Genomic DNA, 20,782 nt, shown 5'->3' with positions numbered 1-20,782 from the left:
CCCTTACAGTGCTGAGGAAGATGTCCGGCGTATGGATAAGATGTTAAGGCGACCGCGCACACATGCTCTGACGCGTTTCGTCGTTAAGACTTTATCAAAGAGCAACCTCTTTGATAAAGTCTTAACAATGAAACGCGTCAGAGCGTGTGTGCGCGGTCGCCTTAACATCTTATCCATGTCAGTTATACATACCAAGTTGCGTGTGTGCGTGGTCGCCTTAACATCTTATCCATACGCCGGACATCAGAACTCAGAGAGATACAGAAGTCTCCATTTGGACCTTAATTAGAGTGATTTCATGGACTTGTGCGCGTGCATTTATGTTCCCTTTTTTTAGCGCTGTTAGTGTTTTGGTTTATTTACATCCTATGTCAATGATCCTTTAAACACCCATTTTGCATAGTTACATAGTTAGTGAGGTTGAAAAAAAGACACCAGTCCATCCAGTTCAACCTATGATGTGTGTGTGTGTTCTCATGTTGGTGTGCGTGTCTTCTTATGTTGGTTCTCATTCAGGAGTTACTGGCAACAGTTATTATTTGTTTCCCCGAAAAAGTTTTATAAAACTAACTCAGGAGATACTGGCAAAGCAATTATTTGTTTCCCCCAAAAAGTTTTATAAAACTATGAGGATCTGCACCAAACATTATGGGTCACAACTTTTGATTGCTCCAGTATCCCTTACTATGTTGTTAAAATGTGCAGTATTTCTTAAAGTAGAACTATAGGCAAAACTTTTTTTTAAATTTTGGATAGAGTAGGGAAAGTTATAAACCCTGTCAGATTTTTTTTTTCGCCATCTGCCCCCCATTGCGGAGATTTCCCTTCCCTTACTGTCCCATAGCATAACGGGAAGTAAGAGGAAATCCATGCAAATTAGGGGAATTCCTTGGGGACCCCCAGGTCACCAGAACTAATGTCCCGATTGGAAGGTTTCCCCTCTATTGCTTTTCTGGGGACAACCCAAAATGTGGCGTTTTCTTTTAATTTCACTTTAATTGATAATTGTAAACAGGACAAATAGAGAGAGTTAATCTCCCTAACAGGGGCACAGACAACAATAGAAACTGACAGGTGTTCTAATCCCTCTCCACTCTATCCAAAACTACAAAAAAAGTTTTGCCTTTAGTTCTACTTTGTCTGTATTATCAGAACATTGACTTTGTATCTTATGTGCCAATGTATGAAACCATGGTACTCTGACCCATGTCAACATTCCATCTAACTGATGTTTGTGATCTTTTTTGAGATGGTGTTATTCTTTTTTAATTAAATATAAAATGTTAAAAAAATAAATAAATAAGTGTGTAGCTATTTGGCTGAAATTCAGCTAAAACATGTGGATTTGAACTCCACCACCAAGAAAAAAATGTTGCCTGATATTACTGTTATGTGATAGAGCACCCCTGGGATAGTTTATTCTCAGTGGAATAAAGAAAAACAGACAACTTGCCCATAGCGAGCATATACATGCCTTCTTTCATTTGCTTCTTTCTTTAAAAATCTACTTATATGGCAGAAAGGAACAAGCATGTTCAGTTGCACTTAAATTAACTTGCCAACAACTATGTACACCTTTATATTTAATGCCAGTTTGGATCACTTCGTGCAGAAGCAGAGGATGAAAGGTTCATCGTTCATCAACCACCAATGTAGAGTTTTTGTAACACGGACCAGTGTTATCCAATAACCCTTAGAAACATTTAAAATGCGACAAATGTAATTCTTAGAGTCGGCAGTATTCATCTACTATCCCAAGTATTATCGTGTTTCTCATACAGATGGAAACTGGGACCTTTAGGAAATAACCCAGTGAAACTGGTTACATATTAAAGGATAACTGTATTTTCACATAATATCCATTTATTCTTCCTACATAGCTCTCCCCTGAAGTTAATACAAGCCAAAAAACACTTGATATTTTGGAGCTTAATAGATTTTAAATGTGCTGGCTGCATTCGTTTTCTTTAATTAGTTTTCATTCTTTCTTTTTTCTGGGGTGACAACACTCGTTCACTGTACTGTATCTCTGTAGAAGTAGAAGTGTCGTCATCCTGGGACAGTACTACCCAACACCTCCCCCTCTTCTCTTCTAGATAAAATGGTGGTTGGAGCAGGTTGTTGTTCTATACTACTAAGTAAACTGGGAACATTTCTAATTCATAACAGCAGATTAAATAGAAAGTTAACCCTGCATTAAATTTCTGGCAGAATCAGGAATTTTTTAGCAAAATATCCAACATATACGTAGCACTACTCCCTTGGGAGCTGCTGGTCACAGATTCTCCTGGGTTACCCTTAGCAACAACTTGACAATAAAGCATGTTCAAAGTACTTGGCTCAGTCAGAAAACAGTCTAAGGGGTTTTTTTTGTTTTTTTTTGTAGTTTATTTGAGAACTTGGATAGGAGAAGGGATGAGTGGGATACTCCATCTTGAATAACTATGCACAATTTGCTGGGATTGCTGAATAGCTGAATGCGGCAAGGCCGCTGCTTCACCTTGACTATTCAGTGAAGAAGTATTTAGTTAAGCTAGACTGTACTGTAGAACACTCTTCAGGGCCCTTCTTGGTACCCCCTTTGCCCCTATTCTTCAGGATTCTCTACACGGCACCCCATTTACTGTAACTCTCTGTGTGAGCTGGCCCCTTGATCCCCTGACTTCGTTGGAGTGGTCCCCCTTCCTGGGCAGACCCTTTGGCAAGTCCCTTAGTACTCACGGACACTGTTTTTCCAGAGAGACTCTGCCAGGAGCTCCACCGTCAGCTACACTGGATCCTCTGCAACACAGCTCCACACCTGGTTCACTAGGCCGACTGCCTAAGACCACTTTCCTCATGCACAACAAGAGGAGAGACAGCCGTCTGCCTTCTCCTGGGACTCTTCTTCCCACCAAAGACACCCTGTCACATGTCCCCCAGGCTTTAATGAGCAATCCCAGGTGCATTGCAAGAATGCCCTCCCACTGGGACTCCCACAAAAGCCAATGTGTCACTGGCTAGGTTTCCTCCGCTGTCCAACAAGCTCCCTCATTGGATACAGTGGGGACACTCCCTCAGATCCCGTGAATCACACCTGGAAATATGTGACAGGCAACTTAATAGATCAGGCTTCGTTGATGAACAGAATGAGTAATAGATGCTTTTGCCTAGCACCTACCTAGGAGGGTGCTACATATATAACAAAACACTTCAAATGTATATTTATCTGACCGAAAGGGTAAGGTTTGCATTTACTTTAACAAAATTAAATAAACGCTCCCACTCCCCAGATGCATAATTATTTAGATACCACATCTATGTCCTGCTGTAACCATTCAGCTGGCCACTCCTGTGCAGTCAATCTCCATAGATTTCTATGGGCACATCCCAATACAGGAGATGCTCAAATGGAAGTCTATGGGGATTCACTGCATCGGCAGGGAGAGCAGAAAGAATATTTTGACAAAGAAATGTAAGGGTAATAGCAGGCTATGGGATTTAGGTGGGTATGCATTTGGGGCCGGGGAGGGTGAGTTACTATTGTAAAGGGAGCCCAGACAGAAAGTATTACTGTATTTTATATGAATGTACATTTATCCTTTAAATCCTGAATTCCCCTCCCCTAATATGTACAAAACAGCCCTTTCACTATGAATTGTCAATTAAAGTTTTTTTTTTTTATAGTAAGTCTGCATTACAAAAAAAATTAAATGTATGTTTGTTTCTTTCTTTCTATAGGCTACAGACAATGATGTTGGAACATTTGGAAAAGTAAATTATTACTTCAGCGATGATCCTGACAGGTAAGAACATCACATGCTTAAAGAATTAAACAATAAAAGCAGACTACACAAACCCGACGCAGCTTCCTACACACTAATCTGTATTTAATTCAGTCTTAAGCTTGTCTTAAACAGCTTTATAAAAGCAAGTGATACTCCAGATTTCTAGTGTCACTTATCGGCCATTTCAGAACTCCCAGAGCTATAACAAGTGTTTGGGCAGTTGGAAATGCTAGCGTAGTTATTGCATAGGTAGATTGTGCTTGTACACTGCCTTGCTTTGACATTAGGTAAGCATTGCTGTTTATACCGCGTGGGAAGAGCCAGGTATTTCCCTGTCCTTCATTTTGAGCAAGATATCTTACTGCCTGTGTCCAGTCTTACATTTTTATGGATATGTTTGTCACCTGAGCTTAACTTTATTATCATGAAGGGGCAGTGACCGCCAACATATGATCACCATATATATAGGGCAAATGTAGTCACTGTTTATCCATATCAACCATAGTTACAGTATACTACCTGAATTTATGTTTTTCATCCCTTTTCAGCTGCTCCTGCCCCTTCCATGAAGTCTGATCATAATCAAGTTAGACATAAACCAACCTTCTATCTTTTAAGCATCCTGTGTAAAGAAAATTTATTTCAGATCTGTAAAGTTCATGGCTTCCTAATTATTATTAACCAACAAAGGTCTTTAAATCACATATCCACATTAATTCATAATCTAGATACAAGGTAGCACTTTGTAACTTAAATCATAAATATATGAAACAAAAAGTGCCTATATTACTTATTAAATCTTTATCACAACATATCCCTTAAAGTGTCCATGTGATATAAAAAGCCATATTGGAGCACTCAATAGTCCATGCCACTAATATCATATAACTAACACAATATCATATAGTCCGTTCCTGTGATGTGAGCACAAGCAGTCTTCTTCAAACACGCTGAAGTAAAGTGTGTGAATCGGACCCAGAAGGGAGGGCTGGAACGCACGTAGACCACAGCAGGGAACGTGATGATGTCACTGGATGTTATCACGACTCATTTCTCAAGCTTGAGAAACTCAAACGTGTTGCGATAACATCCGGAGATGTCATCGCGCTCCCCGCTGATGTCCACGTGCGTTCCAACCCCCCCTCCTGGTTCCGATTCACACACTGAGCTGGCGTTTGGTCCCAGTCAAGTAGTGGTACGACACAGCCAGCGTCAATGCAGACCCTCCAAGGAAGGATTATTTCATGTGCCTGTTTTTATCCTACTCAATGTGAGTTGTTCTTACATTATTTCCCAAATAAATGTTATACAGTCTACTCTTAGAGGCGCCTCTGTGTTTCTGCTCTCTTCACATGTCCTTGAAGTTTGCTTCTACTCCCCTGAAGAGGCCTGCCCTAAGCTGTGGACATTTTGAAAATCTTTAAAGGACCTGATTTGTGGATGGACTATTTACATGTGGTTTATATGTCACCATGTTATGATTACAACCTCTGCACAGGACTAATTGTAGATTGGTGGAATCAGGTAGAGTGCGCCATATCATATCCTTGTACTAAAATGTAGCCTCCAACAGATCTCTGTTTCTTCATCCACTCTCCCCCTAGTAGCTTGTCACAAAACCCCAGGAAAAAGGAAAAAGAAAGCCAATAGTGTAGTTCTATAAAAATCACCTTTTTTTTTTTTAATTTCAAAAAATGGCATTTACAAAAATATTACATCAGAAAGCCCACCGCATCTCCTAAGGACATGTGTGAGAAACCACTAGTATTCTGCTTAGAGGACATCTCACCTTATCCTCCGGCTCACTGACAGGAGAACCTCACTTCTGGCCAGCGTCTGCTGTCACTTCCGTTTGCCGTGCAGTCTGACCCTGACTAGTTTCGTCTCCTGACTTTTTTGTAATATTTTTGTGAGTGGCATTTTATGGGACTTTAATAAAAAGCTGGTTTTATAGAATTATACTATTGGCTTTCCTTTTCCTTCTTCTGAGGGTTTTGTGGCAAGCTCGCTATGGGGAGAGTGAATGAAGATACAAAACAGATGAAACAGAGATGTGTTGAGAGGCTGAATTTTAGTAACAAGGGCGCTATTGCCTTTTTTTTTTTTCACATAAGCAACTTGAGTCGGTAAGTGCAAGGGAGAGAGGGGAGTGTGTCACCTACCTCAGGGTATTTGAAGTGAATATCATGTGTTCACATCACAGGATCAGACTATTTGATATTGTGTTAGCTATATGACATTGGTGGAAATGACTATTGAACACTCCTATATCATTTTTATATCACATAGACACTTTAAGGGATATGTTGTGAGTTTTATAAGTAATAGCGATAGTGATTTTATGTTAATGAGTAATAGTAATATAGGCACTTTCTGTTTCATGTTGAACACTGAGTTTATGTTTATGACTTAAGTTACACAGAGCTACCTTGTATCTAGATTATGCATTGACGTGGATATGTATGTGATTTATATATTTTATGATTTAAGGTGGCAGCAGTGATTTGTTGCTTGAATCATTACTAAGGGTTTTTTTTTTTTTTACATGTTTTATTTTTTATTTTATTCACTTGGGTGGTTTGCTTGTTTGTCATTTTTGATAAACAATGATCTATGTCCTTATTTACTGTGCATAGCCTCACCAGGTGTTGATTTGTTTGGCCTATTTTTAACTGCCTAAAGTACATTTGTAGCTCCTTGTATCTCCACATGCACACACCTATACTTGAGTGGGTATGTGCCAGCATAAAGGTGGTTAGATGTGGGCAAGTTCCTATGCAGTGTACCTTTGCTTGAGTTTAGTCATGGTCACAGCAAAGCGGTGGGTGGAAAACACACCAACTCCCAGATAGTTGCTGTTGATAGCAATCACCAAGTTAAAGTATAAGTCTAACCACTTCAGCTCTGGAAAGTTTTACCCCCTTAATTACCAGGCCATTTTTTGCGATTTAGCACTGCGTTACTTTAATGACAAATTGCGCGGTTGTGCGGCGCTGTACCCAAATACAATTGATTTCTTTTTTCCCCCACAAATAGAGATTTCTTTTGGTGGTATTTGATCACCTCTGCAGTTTTTCGATTTTGCGCTAAAAACAAAAAAAGAGCGACAATTTTGAAAAAAAAATGCCATATTTTTTACTTTCTGCTATAAAACATTCCCAATAAAAATTTTTTAAAATTCTAATCTTTTTATCAGTTTAGGCCAATTTCTATACTGCTAAATATTTTTGGTAAAAAAAAAGTACCAAAAAGCATATTTTAATTGGTTTGCGCAAAAGTTTTAGCGTTTACAAACTACGGGATAGATTTTTAGAATTTAAATTTTTTTTGTTTTATTAGTAATGCCGGCGATCAGCATTTTTTAGCGGAACTGCCACATTGCGGCGGACAGATCGGGCTCCTAGCTGACATTTTTGACACTTTTTGGGGAACAGTGACATTATTACAGTAATCAGTGCTAAATAATATGCACTGTTACTGTATAAATGACACTGGAAGGGAAGGGGTTAACACTGTGGGTGATCAGAGGGGTTAATGTGTGCCTAAATGTGCTTACTAACTGTAAGGGGGAATGGTACTGTGACAGGCACAGAGAAATCAAAGTTTCAGCTTAGCTGAAACCTCTGATTTCTCCCTGCCTGTCTGACAGTAGACTCACCTGCTTTGTTTACATAAGAAGGCTGGTCTTCTGTCAATTTATCTGACGATCGTGGGAAGTTGGCGGCAATCGCTGCTACTCCTCTAGCGGCCCGCCTCTCACTGTGTCTAAACACAGCAGGAGCGCGGCTCTGGCAGCATGCGTCCACTGCCGAGACCCCGTGCACATAATCACGTAGCACTACGTGATTTTGCGCAGCCGAGCCACCCTGCCGCAGTAATACTACGGTGGGCGGTCGGCAAGAGGTTAAGTGAGGTATTGGGTTGAGGCGCTGCCCTTTAGTTTAACCTTTGATGTTATTGTGCAAATTCTTTAAAGTGCACTGAATGTTGCAATATATCTGAAAAATAAATTGATAACTATTTAAATGCTGTACTGTGCTAGAAGTGTCATATAAAAATCATATAAAAGTCACCATTTTGATCATTACAGAATCAAATAATAATGTGCAAAATATCACAGTCCGTGCAAATATCGCAGGAAGCAAAAAACAAAACACAAAAACAGAAGCCAAGTGCAAAAATCGCAAAAAAGTGCATTTGCAAAGTATCCAAAATGCATTATTTCTTCATCCAAATTATTTAAGTGTCCATTAAATCAAATGTGTAATTTTCTTGAAAAATGTTGCTGGGCTTGCTGGTCCTTATATTGGCATATGTGGAGTGACAATAGTGTGTGCCAACACAATGCAGTTACTGTCTCAGCCTCGGTGTCTCCACTCGTTCCACTCCACTGTTCAAGAAAATTACACATTTGATTATAGAGTTTTTTATGGACACTTAAAAATTTGGATGAATAATTAATACATTTTGGACACTTTGCACGTGCACTTTTTTGCAATTTTTGCACTTGGCTTCTTTTTTTGTGTTTTTGCGATATTTGCACGGGACTGTGATATTTTGCACATTAGTATATGAATTTGTAAGGATCACAAAGGTGACTTTTATATGATTTTTATATGACACTTCTAGCACTTTACACCATTTAAATAGTTATGAATTAATTTTTTAGATATATTGCAACATATATATGCAACATTCAGTGCACTTTATGGTATCTGCATTTGCACAATAACATCAAAGGTTAATGTATAGGGCAGCGCCTCAATCCAATACCTCACTTAAACGTATACATAGATCCTACTCCTGAAGTGGGAGAATTGGGGGCAGCAGCTCGCAATATTTATATGCATATATTAGTCTCAAACATCCCACGTATGATATATCATTCACATACAGTATAGCATTTGGCCCATAGCATGGATTATATTTTATCATTCACATACAGTATAGCATTTGGCCCATAGCACAGATTATATTTTTTCCCTTTTACCAAGTAAAAGTAGTTTTCAATTATTCTTTTTCATTCAGCCTGAAAAAAAGAACTAACGGATTCCTCCATATACAGAAATGAGATGAATTGATGAATTCCCCCTCCCCTCAACCGAGACATTGTATTCTGACAACGAGACCCACCACTGTCAGAATACACTGATCAGGTGATCGACAAACATTTTTCAGCCTGTCCCTTTAATAGATGTCGATCAAACAATCGACTTCTGGTAAGAAGGAGCCACAACACATTGAAATTCAGGCGGTCCTTGGACACTGCTTGAAATTTGACAGGTTTCTGCTGAGCTGCCTGAAATTTCGATCAATGTATGGCCAGCTGAAAACACTATTATAAAATTATTTTTGACCTCTTACGTCCAAAGGACAGAGAGAGACAGACAGCCACACTGTACTTACAGTGCCTTGAAAAAGTATTCGTATCTCTTGGAATTTTTCCACATTTTGTCATGTTACAACCAAAAACGTAAATGTATTTTATTGGGATTTTATGTGATAGACCAACACAAAGTGGCACATAATTGTAAGGTGGTGGGAAAATGATAAATGGTTTTCAAATTTGATTTGTATTTAGCCCCCCGAGTCAATATTTTGTAGAACCACCCTGCAATTACAGCTGCAAGTCTTTTTGGATATATCTCTACCAGCTTTGCACATCTAGAGAGTGAAATTTTTGCCCAATTCTTATTTGCAAAATAGCTCAAACTCTGTCAGATTGGATGGAGACCGTCTGTGAACAGCAATTTTCAAGTCTTGCCACAGATTCTCAATTGGATTTAGGTCTGGACTTTGAATGGGCCATTCTAACACATGAATATGCTTTTATCTAAACCATTCCATTGTAGCTTTGGCTGTATGTTTAGGGTTGTTGTCCGTCTGGAAGGTGAACCTCCGCCCCACTCTCAAGTCTTTTGCAGACTCCAACAGATTTTCTTTTAAGATTGCCTTGTATTTTGCTCCATCCATCTTCCCTTTAACTCTGACCAGCTTCCCTGTCCCTGCTGAAGAAAAAGCATCCCCACAACATGATGCTGCCACCACCATGTTTCATGGTGGGGATTGTGTGTTTAGGGTGATGTTCGTTGTTCGTTTTCCGCCACATATAGCATTTTTCTTTTAGGCCAAAAAGTTAAATTTTGGTCTCATCTGACCAGAGCACCTCCTTCCACCTGTTTGCTGTGTCCCCAACATGGCTTTTCACAAACTGCAAATGGGACTTCTTATGGCTTTCTTTCAACAATGGCTTTCTTCTTGCCACTCTTCCATAAAGGGCAGATTTGTGGGGCGCACGACTTATAGTTGTCCTGTGGACAGATTCTCCCACTTGTAGTGTAGATCTCTGCAGCTCGACACAGTTACCATGGGCCTTTTGGCTGCTTCTCATGATCTCCTTGCCCGGCCTGTCAGTTTAGGTGGACGGCCATGTCTTGGTAGGTTTTCAGTTGAAAATACTCTGTGAGATTATCAAAGTTTGGGATATGTTTTTATAACCTAACCCTGCTTTAAACTTTTCCACAACTTTATCCCTGACCTGACTGGTGTGTTCCTTGGCATTTTTGATGCAGTTTGTTCACTAAGGTTCTCTAACAAACCTCTGAGGGCTTCACAGAACAGCTGTATTTAAACTGAGATTGAATTAAACACAAGTGAACTCTATTTACTAATTAGGTGACTTCTGAAGGCAATTGGTTCCACTAGATTTTAGGGTTTACTAGGGTATCAGAGTAAAGGGGGCTGAATACAAATGCACGCCCAACTTTTCAGATATTTATTTTTAAAAAAAAATTTAAAACCATTTATCATTTTCCTTCTATTTTGTGTTTTTTACGTTTTTATTTGTAACATGACAAAATGTGGAAACGTTCAAGGGGTATGAAAACTTTTTTTAGGCACTGTATGTTTTTTGCAGACATCTGAGAAGTTGGCTGCCTTCACATCACTAACACTTTTGTGTTAGAAAAGCAGAAGAAAAACGCATGACCATTGAACTCTTCACACTGGTCAGTTGCAGGACCGTTGGATTTTTCAAAGTCGCGCAAGCTGCATTTTTGGTGCATGTCTGATGCGGTTAAAAAAAAAAAACGCAACAAAATGCACCTTCCTATTAAAATGAATGGAATATGCATCAAAACATGACCTAAATACATCTGTGGTTGCACATGTCCTTTTCTCACAGGTGCAAAACTTGCCGGAAATGCCTCAAAGTAGTAGTAGCATATGCGTTTTTACTGTGTTTTTACAATGGAGCAGTGTGAAAAAAAGTCTTACTGAAAAAAAAAGCCTTCTGACTGGAATCACTCTGATCAGGATATAAAAAAAGAACCCTGGTCATAAAGATGATAAATTACAACATGTAGCAGGTTTTTCTGACAGCATGCATAAAGCCTTCAAAGCATAACTTATAAAATAAGGAAATAAATGTGTTTGTTATAAAAAAGGGATACTTATCAGCGTGTATCACACAGAAGGAGGCTTCAGTCTACCTGTAGTACCGCTTGAAACTGTAGACTTCTGCATCACGGACTGAAGTGCTATCTTCCAGCAAGTGTCATTGTTGTCCTTGTCTGCAGCAAACATCAGATTATATTTATCCTGCTCCTCCTGCACACTAAAAATCACCTTTTCAGCATCTAGCAGATATTGAGAATGAAGATTGTACTGTATAAAGTTTATAGGCCCCCCAGGTGGAAATTAGGCTGCAGCTGCATTTTTCATTTGAATTTGACACATTGGTTAACCACTTAAGCCCCGGAGGATTTGGCTGCTAAACGACCAGGGGGTATTTTGTGATTCGGCACTGCGTGACTTTAACGGACAATTGCGCGGTCGTGCAACGCTGTACCTAAACAAATTTGACGTCCTTTTTTTTCCAAACTGAGCTTTCTTTTGGTGGTATTTGATCACCTGTGCGCTTTTTACTTTTTGCGCTATAAACAAAAAAAGAGCGTAAATTTTGCAAAAATAACAATATTTTTTACATTTTTTATATGAAATTCCCCAAAAAAAATGTAAAAATCAAAATTTTTTAACATTTTCGGCCAATTTGTTTTATGCTACATATGTTTGGTAAAAAAAATCGCAAAAAGCGTATTTTTATTGGTTTGCGCAAAAGTTATCGCGTTTACTAACAAAGGGAAAGATTTTTGTCATTTTTGTTGTTTTTTTTTTAACGCGTAATGGCGGCGATCTGCGATTTTTTTTTGCGGTACTGTGACATTGGGGCGGACAGATCGGACCCTTGACTGACATTTTTGACACTTTTGGGGTTACCAGTGACATTTCTACAGTAATCAGTGCTATAAATATGCACTGTTACTGTAAAAATACACTGGTAGCGAAGGGGTTAACTTTAATTGAGAGGGAGGGGCTGTGTGTGTCCCTAGGGGCGTGATTCTTACTGTGATTGGCTGTGACTTGAGGTGTAAGGACACTGATCAACGGTTCTACATAGTAGAACCGTGTGATCAGTGTTTTTACACCGAGGAGAACGACAGGTGGCTTGTTTACACAAGCCGCCTGACTTTCTCCCTCTCCCCCGACGATCGCCGAGTGACCGGCGGTCACACGCGCGGGGGGGTCCGTGACCGCGCGGGAGCGGGAGCGCGCCTCCGGCGGCACGCGCTCGCTCCCCAGACCCTCCCAGGCTAGTGACGTTAATTAACGTCACTTTGCCTGTGAGGGGCTGACTGCCGCAGTAAATATACTGTGAGCAGTCGGCAAGTGGTTAAAGTGGTTGTAAAGCCTAAATATTTTAATAAATTCATTGAGGTAACAAAATTTTGTGTAGCAGTATGCCCCCCCCCCTTATTCTTGCCTCACTTGATCAAGCACTGTGTCCATCTGTAGTGGCCCTTCCCACGCTCACAGGTTTTGCCAAGGCAGCGGGAGTCATTGGCTGTCAATCAAATCCTGTGAAAAGGGAGCAGGGGTGGGACTGAGAATCAGTTTTTATCTCTGGCGGCTTGCTATGGGGGCACACCAAGAAGAGGAGGAGCTAGGAACACCACCGTGGGACCTCAGAAGAGGAGGAATACCTTGGCACAGAACATGTAAGTGTTAGGGTCCTTTCACATGAACGATCCGTTCAGATCCGCCTGTCAGTTTTTTAGGCGGATCTGATCGGATCCTCCATGCATCCCTATGGAGCAGCGGATGTCAGCAGAGATATGTACGCTGACACCCGCTGCCATCCGCATCCGATCCTGTCAGTGAAATACGGATAGATGGAAACCCTATTTTCCATCTGTCCAGGGGATCGGATCGGATGGGATCGGATGAGAGCGGACAGGCGGTCCGCTCTCACCCGATTCCCCCATAGAGAGCAGTGGGGCTCTGACACCTCCCTCTCTCCGCACACAATGCAGAGAAGGAGCTGTCATCCGCCTGCTCAGCGGAGATCGGCAGATCGATCCCCGCTGAGCAGAGAACAGAGCTCATCAGAAGGCGGATCATGTGAAAGGACCCTAAAACTGTTTGATATTTTATTAAAAATGTGTTTACAGTCACTTTAACTATTGGGAATTATTAGAATTTGCCATATTTCCAAAAAAATTCAGCTTGGAGTATAGGTATTTAAAATAGATCTATGGTCTCCCATTAAAAATATGTTCCGCGACACTTTGATGTAACTATGTCTACACTTGCAGTTTTATTTTAGTTCCCCTGCAAAGTCCCACATATAGCAGATGGTAAGAGACACCAAGATTAGGGTTGAGCGGACACCTAGATGTCCGTGTTCGACGGGTTCGGCCGAACTTTAAAAAAAAGTCCGGGTCCGTGTCCCGGACTTTTACCGAACTTTTCCCGGACACCGAACCCCATTGAAGTCAATGGGGACCCGAACTTTAAGGCACTAAAATGGCTCTAAAACACCAAAGGAAAGGGCTAGAGTGCTGCAAATGGCAGCAAAACGTAATTAAGAGCATGGCAAGTGCTCTGCAAACAAATGTGGATAGGGAAATAACTTAAAACAACAAAAAAAAACAGAAAAATAAAACAATGTTCTTCTTCATCTCTGAAGGACGAGGCCCATATGGAGTAGGAGGGAGGTTGAGGTGGTGGTGGATGTGGCGGTGACATAGGCGTGCGCACAGGGTGTGCTGGGTGTGCCTGGGCACACCCTAATCACCTAGGGCACATAGCATTGCCAGTGAGGAGATGGGAAAGATCTCCCTGGGACCTGCTCTGCTCTATTTCTCCTTGCCTACAGGTACATGGCCCCGATACATTACTCTCCCTGCTGGCAAACACATGCATGTGTATTTCAACTTTGGGGTGCACACCTTAATGCAATAGGCTGCGCACACCTATGGGCGGTGTAGGTGGAAGCGGCGGTGGAGGAGGACCAGGGCCGGATTAACAGCATCATGGGCTTGGTGCTGAGGATTTTGAAGGGCCTTAGGGCCGTGCCTTGCCATGCACCCAGAGGAGGAAGGGTGCAGCCATGCATGCCTAATTCAACATGGGATGCTGTCTCTGAAGCCCATAAACACATCCATGCATCGCCAACTGTCCCTCCTTGTCCGGCCTTCACGCTGTGTGGGGAGGTTCTGAGGGTGCTGCCTGGGGAAGCGAGCATAGAAGCCAGACTTCTGTGTTTACAAGTGACAGAAGAGCGGTAACAGTGAATATGGCCAACCCGGGGCCTATATAAAAGGTAGGGGCCTGGAGCTGCAGCTCCAATAGACCCTACATTAATCTGGCCCTGAGGAGGAGGACGAGGTAGCCAACACTGCTTCTTTTCACAAATTTTAAATGAGGGTACACCCCAAAAGAGTGAGAAAGAGCAAAAATGGAACAATGGGTGGGTAAGGTCGGTATCCATTGCTATTCTGCATAAGGTACGGAAAAGTCCCGTGGGATCCATGCCTGGTTCATTTTAATGAACGTGAGCTTGTCCACATTGTCTCTGGACAGGCGGCTGCGCTTGTCTGTTATAACGCCCCCAGCCGTGCTAAATACCCGTTCAGATAATACACTGGCTGCAGGGCACGCCAGCACCTCCAAGGCGTAAAGGGCAAGCTCAGGCCATGTGCCCAATTTGGAGACCCAGAAGTTGAAGGGGGCAGACCCGTCATTCACTACATGTAGGCGTGTGCACACATACTGCTCCACCATGTTGGTAAAATGCTGCCTCCTGCTAAGACGTTCCATCTGAGCTGCTGGTGCTGCTGTTTGTTGTGGCGTGCTGACAAAGCTTTTCCACATTTCGGCCATGCTAACCCTGCCTTCTGAGGTGCTGGCGGTGCCCTGGTTGCGTTGGCGACCTCCTCCTCCTCCTCCTCTGCCTTGTGCTTCCACTGTGGCCCCGCTGTCAGATGGGAATGCCAGCAGCATGGCGTCTACCAGCGTGCGCTTGTACTCGCGCATCTTGCGATCGCGCTCCAGTGAGTGAATTAAGGACGGTACGTTGTCCTTGTAACGGGGATCCAGCAGCGTGGCCACCCAGTAATCAGCACAAGTTAGAATGTGGGCAACTCGGCGGTCGTTGTGGAGACACTGCAGCATGTAATCGCTCATGTGTGCCAGGCTGCCCAGAGGCGACGAAAGGCTGTCCTCTGTGGGAGGTGTATGGTCCGTGTCCTCTGTATCCCCCCAGCCACGCACCAGTGATGGCCATGAGCTGGCCTGGGTGCCACCCTGCTGTGAACATGGTTCCATCTCCTCCTCCAGCTCCTCCTCCTCCTCATCCTCCTCATCCTCCAGAACTGTGCCCCTGCTGGACAATTGCGTCCCTGGCGTTTGCGTGTGCAGGAACCCACCCTCGGAGCCCCTTGCGAATGACTGCCCTGAAAGCCTTGGAAATGTTACCTCTTCATCCTCCTCCTCCTCCTCATCCTGTGCCACATCCTCTTCCATCATCGCCCGAATTGTTTTTTCAAGGAGGCATAGAAGTGGGATAGTTAAGCTGAGAACGGCGTCATTGCCACTGGCCATGTTGGTGGAGTACTCAAAACAGCGCAACAAGGCACACAGGTCTCGCATGGAGGCCCAGTTATTGGTGGTGAAGTGGTGCTGTTCCGCAGAGCGACTCACGCGTGCGTGCTGCAGCTGAAACTCCACTATGGCCTGCTGCTGCTCGCACAGTCTTTCCAGCATGTGCAAGGTGGAGTTCCACCTTGTGGGCACGTCACATATGAGGCGGTGAGCGGGAAGGCCGAAGTTACGCTGCAGCGCTGCCAGGCGAGCAGCAGCAGGGTGAGAACGCCGAAAGTGCGCACAAACGGCCCGCACTTTCTGCAGCAGCTCTGACATATCGGGGTAGTTTTTAAGGAACCTCTGCACCACCAAATTCAGCACATGCGCCAGGCAAGGGATGTGCGTCAAACCGGCTAGGCCCAGAGCTGCTATGAGATTTCGCCCGTTATCGCACACCACCAGGCCGGGCTTGAGGCTCGCTGGCAGCAACCACTCATTTGTCTGCTGTTCCATGCTCCTCCACAACTCCTGCGCGGTGTGTGGTTTGTCCCCCAAACAGGCAAGTTGTAAAACTGCCTGCTGTCGTTTACCCCTGGCCGTGCTGAAGTTGGTGGTGAAGGTGTTACGCTGTCCGGATGAGGAGGCGGTAGAGGATGAGGAAGCGGAGTAGGAGGAGTTAGGAACAGGAGGCAAACTGAAGCGCCCTGCAATCCTCGGTGGTGGAAGGACATGCGCCAAATTGCTATCCGCCTCAGGCCCATCCGCCACTGCATTTACCCAGTGTGCCGTTAGGGAGATATAACGCCCCTGACCGTGCTTACTGGTCCACGTATCCGTAGTTAGGTGGACCTTGGCACAGATGGCGTTGCGCAGTGCACACCTGATTTTTTCCCCCACTTGGTTGTGCAGGGAAGGGATGGCTTGCCTGGAAAAGTAGTGGCGGCTGGGCACGACGTACTGTGGGACAGCCACCGACATAAGGTTTTTAAAACTGTGCGTCTCCACCAGACGGAATGACAGCATTTCAAAGGCCAATAATTTTGAAATGCTGGCATTCAGGGCCAGGGATCGCGGGTGGGTAGGGGGGTACTTCCTCTTCCTCTCAAGTGTTTGGGAGATGGAAAGCTGAACGCTTCCACGGGACATTGTGGAGATGGTTGTTGGTGACCCAGGTGGTGGTGTTGCTGACAGATCGTCTGTTTGCGGGGTGGCAGGTGCCGGTATCACTACAGATGTGGCTGGAGCGGCCGAGACTGCAGCAGAAGAGGAAGCAGGATGAGCCAGAGACGTTTCTTGGTTTTGAAGGTGTGTACTCCACTGCAGCTCGTGCTTTGCACTTAGATGCCTGATCATGCAGGTTGTGCTCAGGTTGAGAAGGTTCATGCCTCGCTTCAAGCTCTGATTGCACAGGGTGCAAACCACTCGTGTCCTGTCATCAGCACATTTTCTAAAGAACTTCCACGCTAGAGAACTCCTTTGAGCTGACTTTGGTGCGCTCGTTCCCTTGCTGCGTTGGGCAGTAGCGGGCGTAGTGTCTAGGGCACGGCCGCTCCGCTTCTGCACCCTGCTCCCTCTTCTGCTGTGCTGGTGGCTCTGTGCGACCACCGCCTCTTCCTCCAAACTACTCAGTTCACCTGCATGACGTTCATTCCATGTGGGGTCGAGGACCTCATCGTCCTCCACATCATCTTCCACCCAGTCTTCACCCCTGCCCTCCTTGTCGGTCTCCACAATGCTGAACGCCGCAGCAGTTGGCACCTGCGTTTCGTCATCATCGGAGACGTGCTGCGATGATCCTTGCATGTACTCATCTTGAGGAATAAGTGGTTGGGCATCGCTGCACTCAATCTCTTCCACTTCTGGGGCAGGGCTAGGTGGATGGCCCTGGGAAACCCTGCTGACAGAGTCCTCAAAAAGAATAAGAGACTGCTGTATGGCTTGGGGCTCAGACTGCTGGCCTGATTTGCAAGGGGGTGAGGTGAAAGACGGTTGGACATTGGCTGCAGGTGCCAACTCTGACCTTTCTGCAGTAGACTGGGTGGGAGACAATGTGAAGGAACTGGAGGCACTGTCAGCAGCAAACCAATCTACTATCGCCTCAACTTGTTCTGGCCTCATCACTTCTAGGGGCGTTTGATGCCCTACCAAATACTGATGCAGGTTCTGTCGCCTACTCACACTTGAGGAAGGTGTTTCACTTGTGCGTGTAGCTGGCACAGATCGACCATGTCCTCTCCTTGCAACAGGAGCTCTACCAGCAGCACCACGACCCAGGCCACGGCCCTTATTTGACGGTCTCCTCATATTTCTGTAATTTAAGATCTTGCCCTAGAAAGGTTTTTATTGAATAGCGGAATAGAAAATATGATCCAAAAAAAGTGTATGTATATCACACGTACACAACCACACTAGGCCCCAATTACTATTGTTTGTACCCCTAAAAGGCTAGATGAGGAGTAGGGGGAGTATGGAACAGGCAGCACCCTCAAACCTTCAGAAGTATGAGATGAACCCCAACAACTTGGAAAGGTGGATCTCTCTCACACGTACCGACACAGACTATCCCGCAATTCAATTGATCCTCAAAGGTTTTTATTGAATAGCGGAATAGGAAATATGATCAAAAAAAGTGTATGTATCTCGCACGTACACAACCACACTAGGCCCCAATTACTATTGTTTGTACCCCTAAAAGGCTAGATGAGGAGTAGGGGGGGTATGGAACAGGCAGCACCCTCAAACCTTCAGAAGTATGAGATGAACCCCAACAACTTGGAAAGGTGGATCTCTCTCACACGTACCGACACAGACTATCCCGCAATTCAATTGATCCCCAAAGGTTTTTATTGAATAGCGGAATAGGAAATATGATCAAAAAAAGTGTATGTATCTCACACGTACAGAAACACACTAGGCCCCAATTACTATTGTTTGTACACCTAAAAGGATGGATGAGGAGGAGGAGGAGTATGGAACAGGCAGCACCCTCAAAGCTTCAGAAGTATGAGATGAACCCCAAAAACTTGGAAAGGTGGATCTCACACGTACCGACACAGACTATTCCGCAATTTAATTGATCCCCAAAGGTTTTTATTGAATAGCGGAATAGGAAATATGATCAAAAAATGTGTATGTATCTCACACGTACAGAAGCACACTAGGCCCCAATTACTATTGTTTGTACACCTAAAAGGATGGATGAGGAGGAGGAGGAGTATGGAACAGGCAGCACCCTCAAAGCTTCAGAAGTATGAGATGAACCCCAAAAACTTGGAAAGGTGGATCTCACACGTACCGACACAGACTATCCCGCAATTTAATTGATCCCCAAAGGTTTTTATTGAATAGCGGAATAGGAAATATGATCAAAAAAAGTGTATGTATCTCGCACGTACAGAAACACACTAGGCCCCAATTACTATTGTTTGTACACCTAAAAGGATGGATGAGGAGGAGGAGGAGTATGGAACAGGCAGCACCCTCAAAGCTTCAGAAGTATGAGATGAACCCCAAAAACTTGGAAAGGTGGATCTCACACGTACCGACACAGACTATTCCGCAATTTAATTGATCCCCAAAGGTTTTTATTGAATAGCGGAATAGGAAATATGATCAAAAAATGTGTATGTATCTCACACGTACAGAAGCACACTAGGCCCCAATTACTATTGTTTGTACACCTAAAAGGATGGATGAGGAGGAGGAGGAGTATGGAACAGGCAGCACCCTCAAAGCTTCAGAAGTATGAGATGAACCCCAAAAACTTGGAAAGGTGGATCTCACACGTACCGACACAGACTATCCCGCAATTTAATTGATCCCCAAAGGTTTTTATTGAATAGCGGAATAGGAAATATGATCAAAAAAAGTGTATGTATCTCGCACGTACACAACCACACTAGGCCCCAATTACTATTGTTTGTACCCCTAAAAGGCTAGATGAGGAGTAGGGGGGGTATGGAACAGGCAGCACCCTCAAACCTTCAGAAGTATGAGATGAACCCCAACAACTTGGAAAGGTGGATCTCTCTCACACGTACCGACACAGACTATCCCGCAATTCAATTGATCCTCAAAGGTTTTTATTGAATAGCGGAATAGGAAATATGATCAAAAAAAGTGTATGTATCTCGCACGTACACAACCACACTAGGCCCCAATTACTATTGTTTGTACCCCTAAAAGGCTAGATGAGGAGTAGGGGGGGTATGGAACAGGCAGCACCCTCAAACCTTCAGAAGTATGAGATGAACCCCAACAACTTGGAAAGGTGGATCTCTCTCACACGTACCGACACAGACTATCCCGCAATTCAATTGATCCTCAAAGGTTTTTATTGAATAGCGGAATAGGAAATATGATCAAAAAAAGTGTATGTATCTCGCACGTACACAACCACACTAGGCCCCAATTACTATTGTTTGTACCCCTAAAAGGCTAGATGAGGAGTAGGGGGAGTATGGAACAGGCAGCACCCTCAAACCTTCAGAAGTATGAGATGAACCCCAACAACTTGGAAAGGTGGATCTCTCTCACACGTACCAACACAGACTATCCCCCAATTTAACTGATCCCCAAAGGTTTTTGATTAAATAGCGGAATAGAAAATATGATCCCAAAAAAGTGTATGTATATCACACGTACACAACCACACTAGGCCCCAATTACTATTGTTTGTACCCCTAAAAGGCTAGGAGTAGGGGGGAGTATGGAACAGGCAGCACCCTCAAACCTTCAGAAGTATGAGATGAACCCCAACAACTTGGAAAGGTGGATCTCTCTCACACGTACCAACACAGACTATCCCCCAATTTAACTGATCCCCAGAGGTTTTTGATTAAATAGCGGAATAGAAAATATGATCCCAAAAAAGTGTATGTATATCACACGTACACAACCACACTAGGCCCCAATTACTATTGTTTGTACCCCTAAAAGGCTAGGAGTAGGGGGAGTATGGAACAGGCAGCACCCTCAAACCTTCAGAAGTATGAGATGAACCCCAACAACTTGGAAAGGTGGATCTCTCTCACACGTACCAACACAGACTATCCCCCAATTTAACTGATCCCCAAAGGTTTTTGATTAAA

General features: G+C 43.7%; 1 protein-coding gene across 2 annotated transcripts in view; it reads left to right on the top strand.

The window, feature by feature from the left end:
* CDH23 (cadherin related 23) overlaps window positions 1-20,782 on the top strand; it is a 1,628,602-nt gene that overhangs the window by 961,690 nt on the left and 646,130 nt on the right. For both annotated transcript variants that reach the window (XM_082268007.1, XM_082268006.1), the window contains exon 14: window positions 3,721-3,785. In XM_082268007.1, coding sequence (XP_082124133.1) covers window positions 3,721-3,785 — 65 coding nt within the window. The remainder of the gene's footprint in view (window positions 1-3,720; window positions 3,786-20,782) is intronic.

Source organism: Pelophylax lessonae (assembly GCF_965119305.1).
Source record: "Pelophylax lessonae genome assembly, chromosome: 9".
Taxonomy (NCBI): Eukaryota; Metazoa; Chordata; class Amphibia; order Anura; family Ranidae; genus Pelophylax; species Pelophylax lessonae.
The sequence above is the reverse complement of the archived record's forward strand: the minus strand, read 5'-3'. Positions and strand labels throughout refer to the sequence as shown.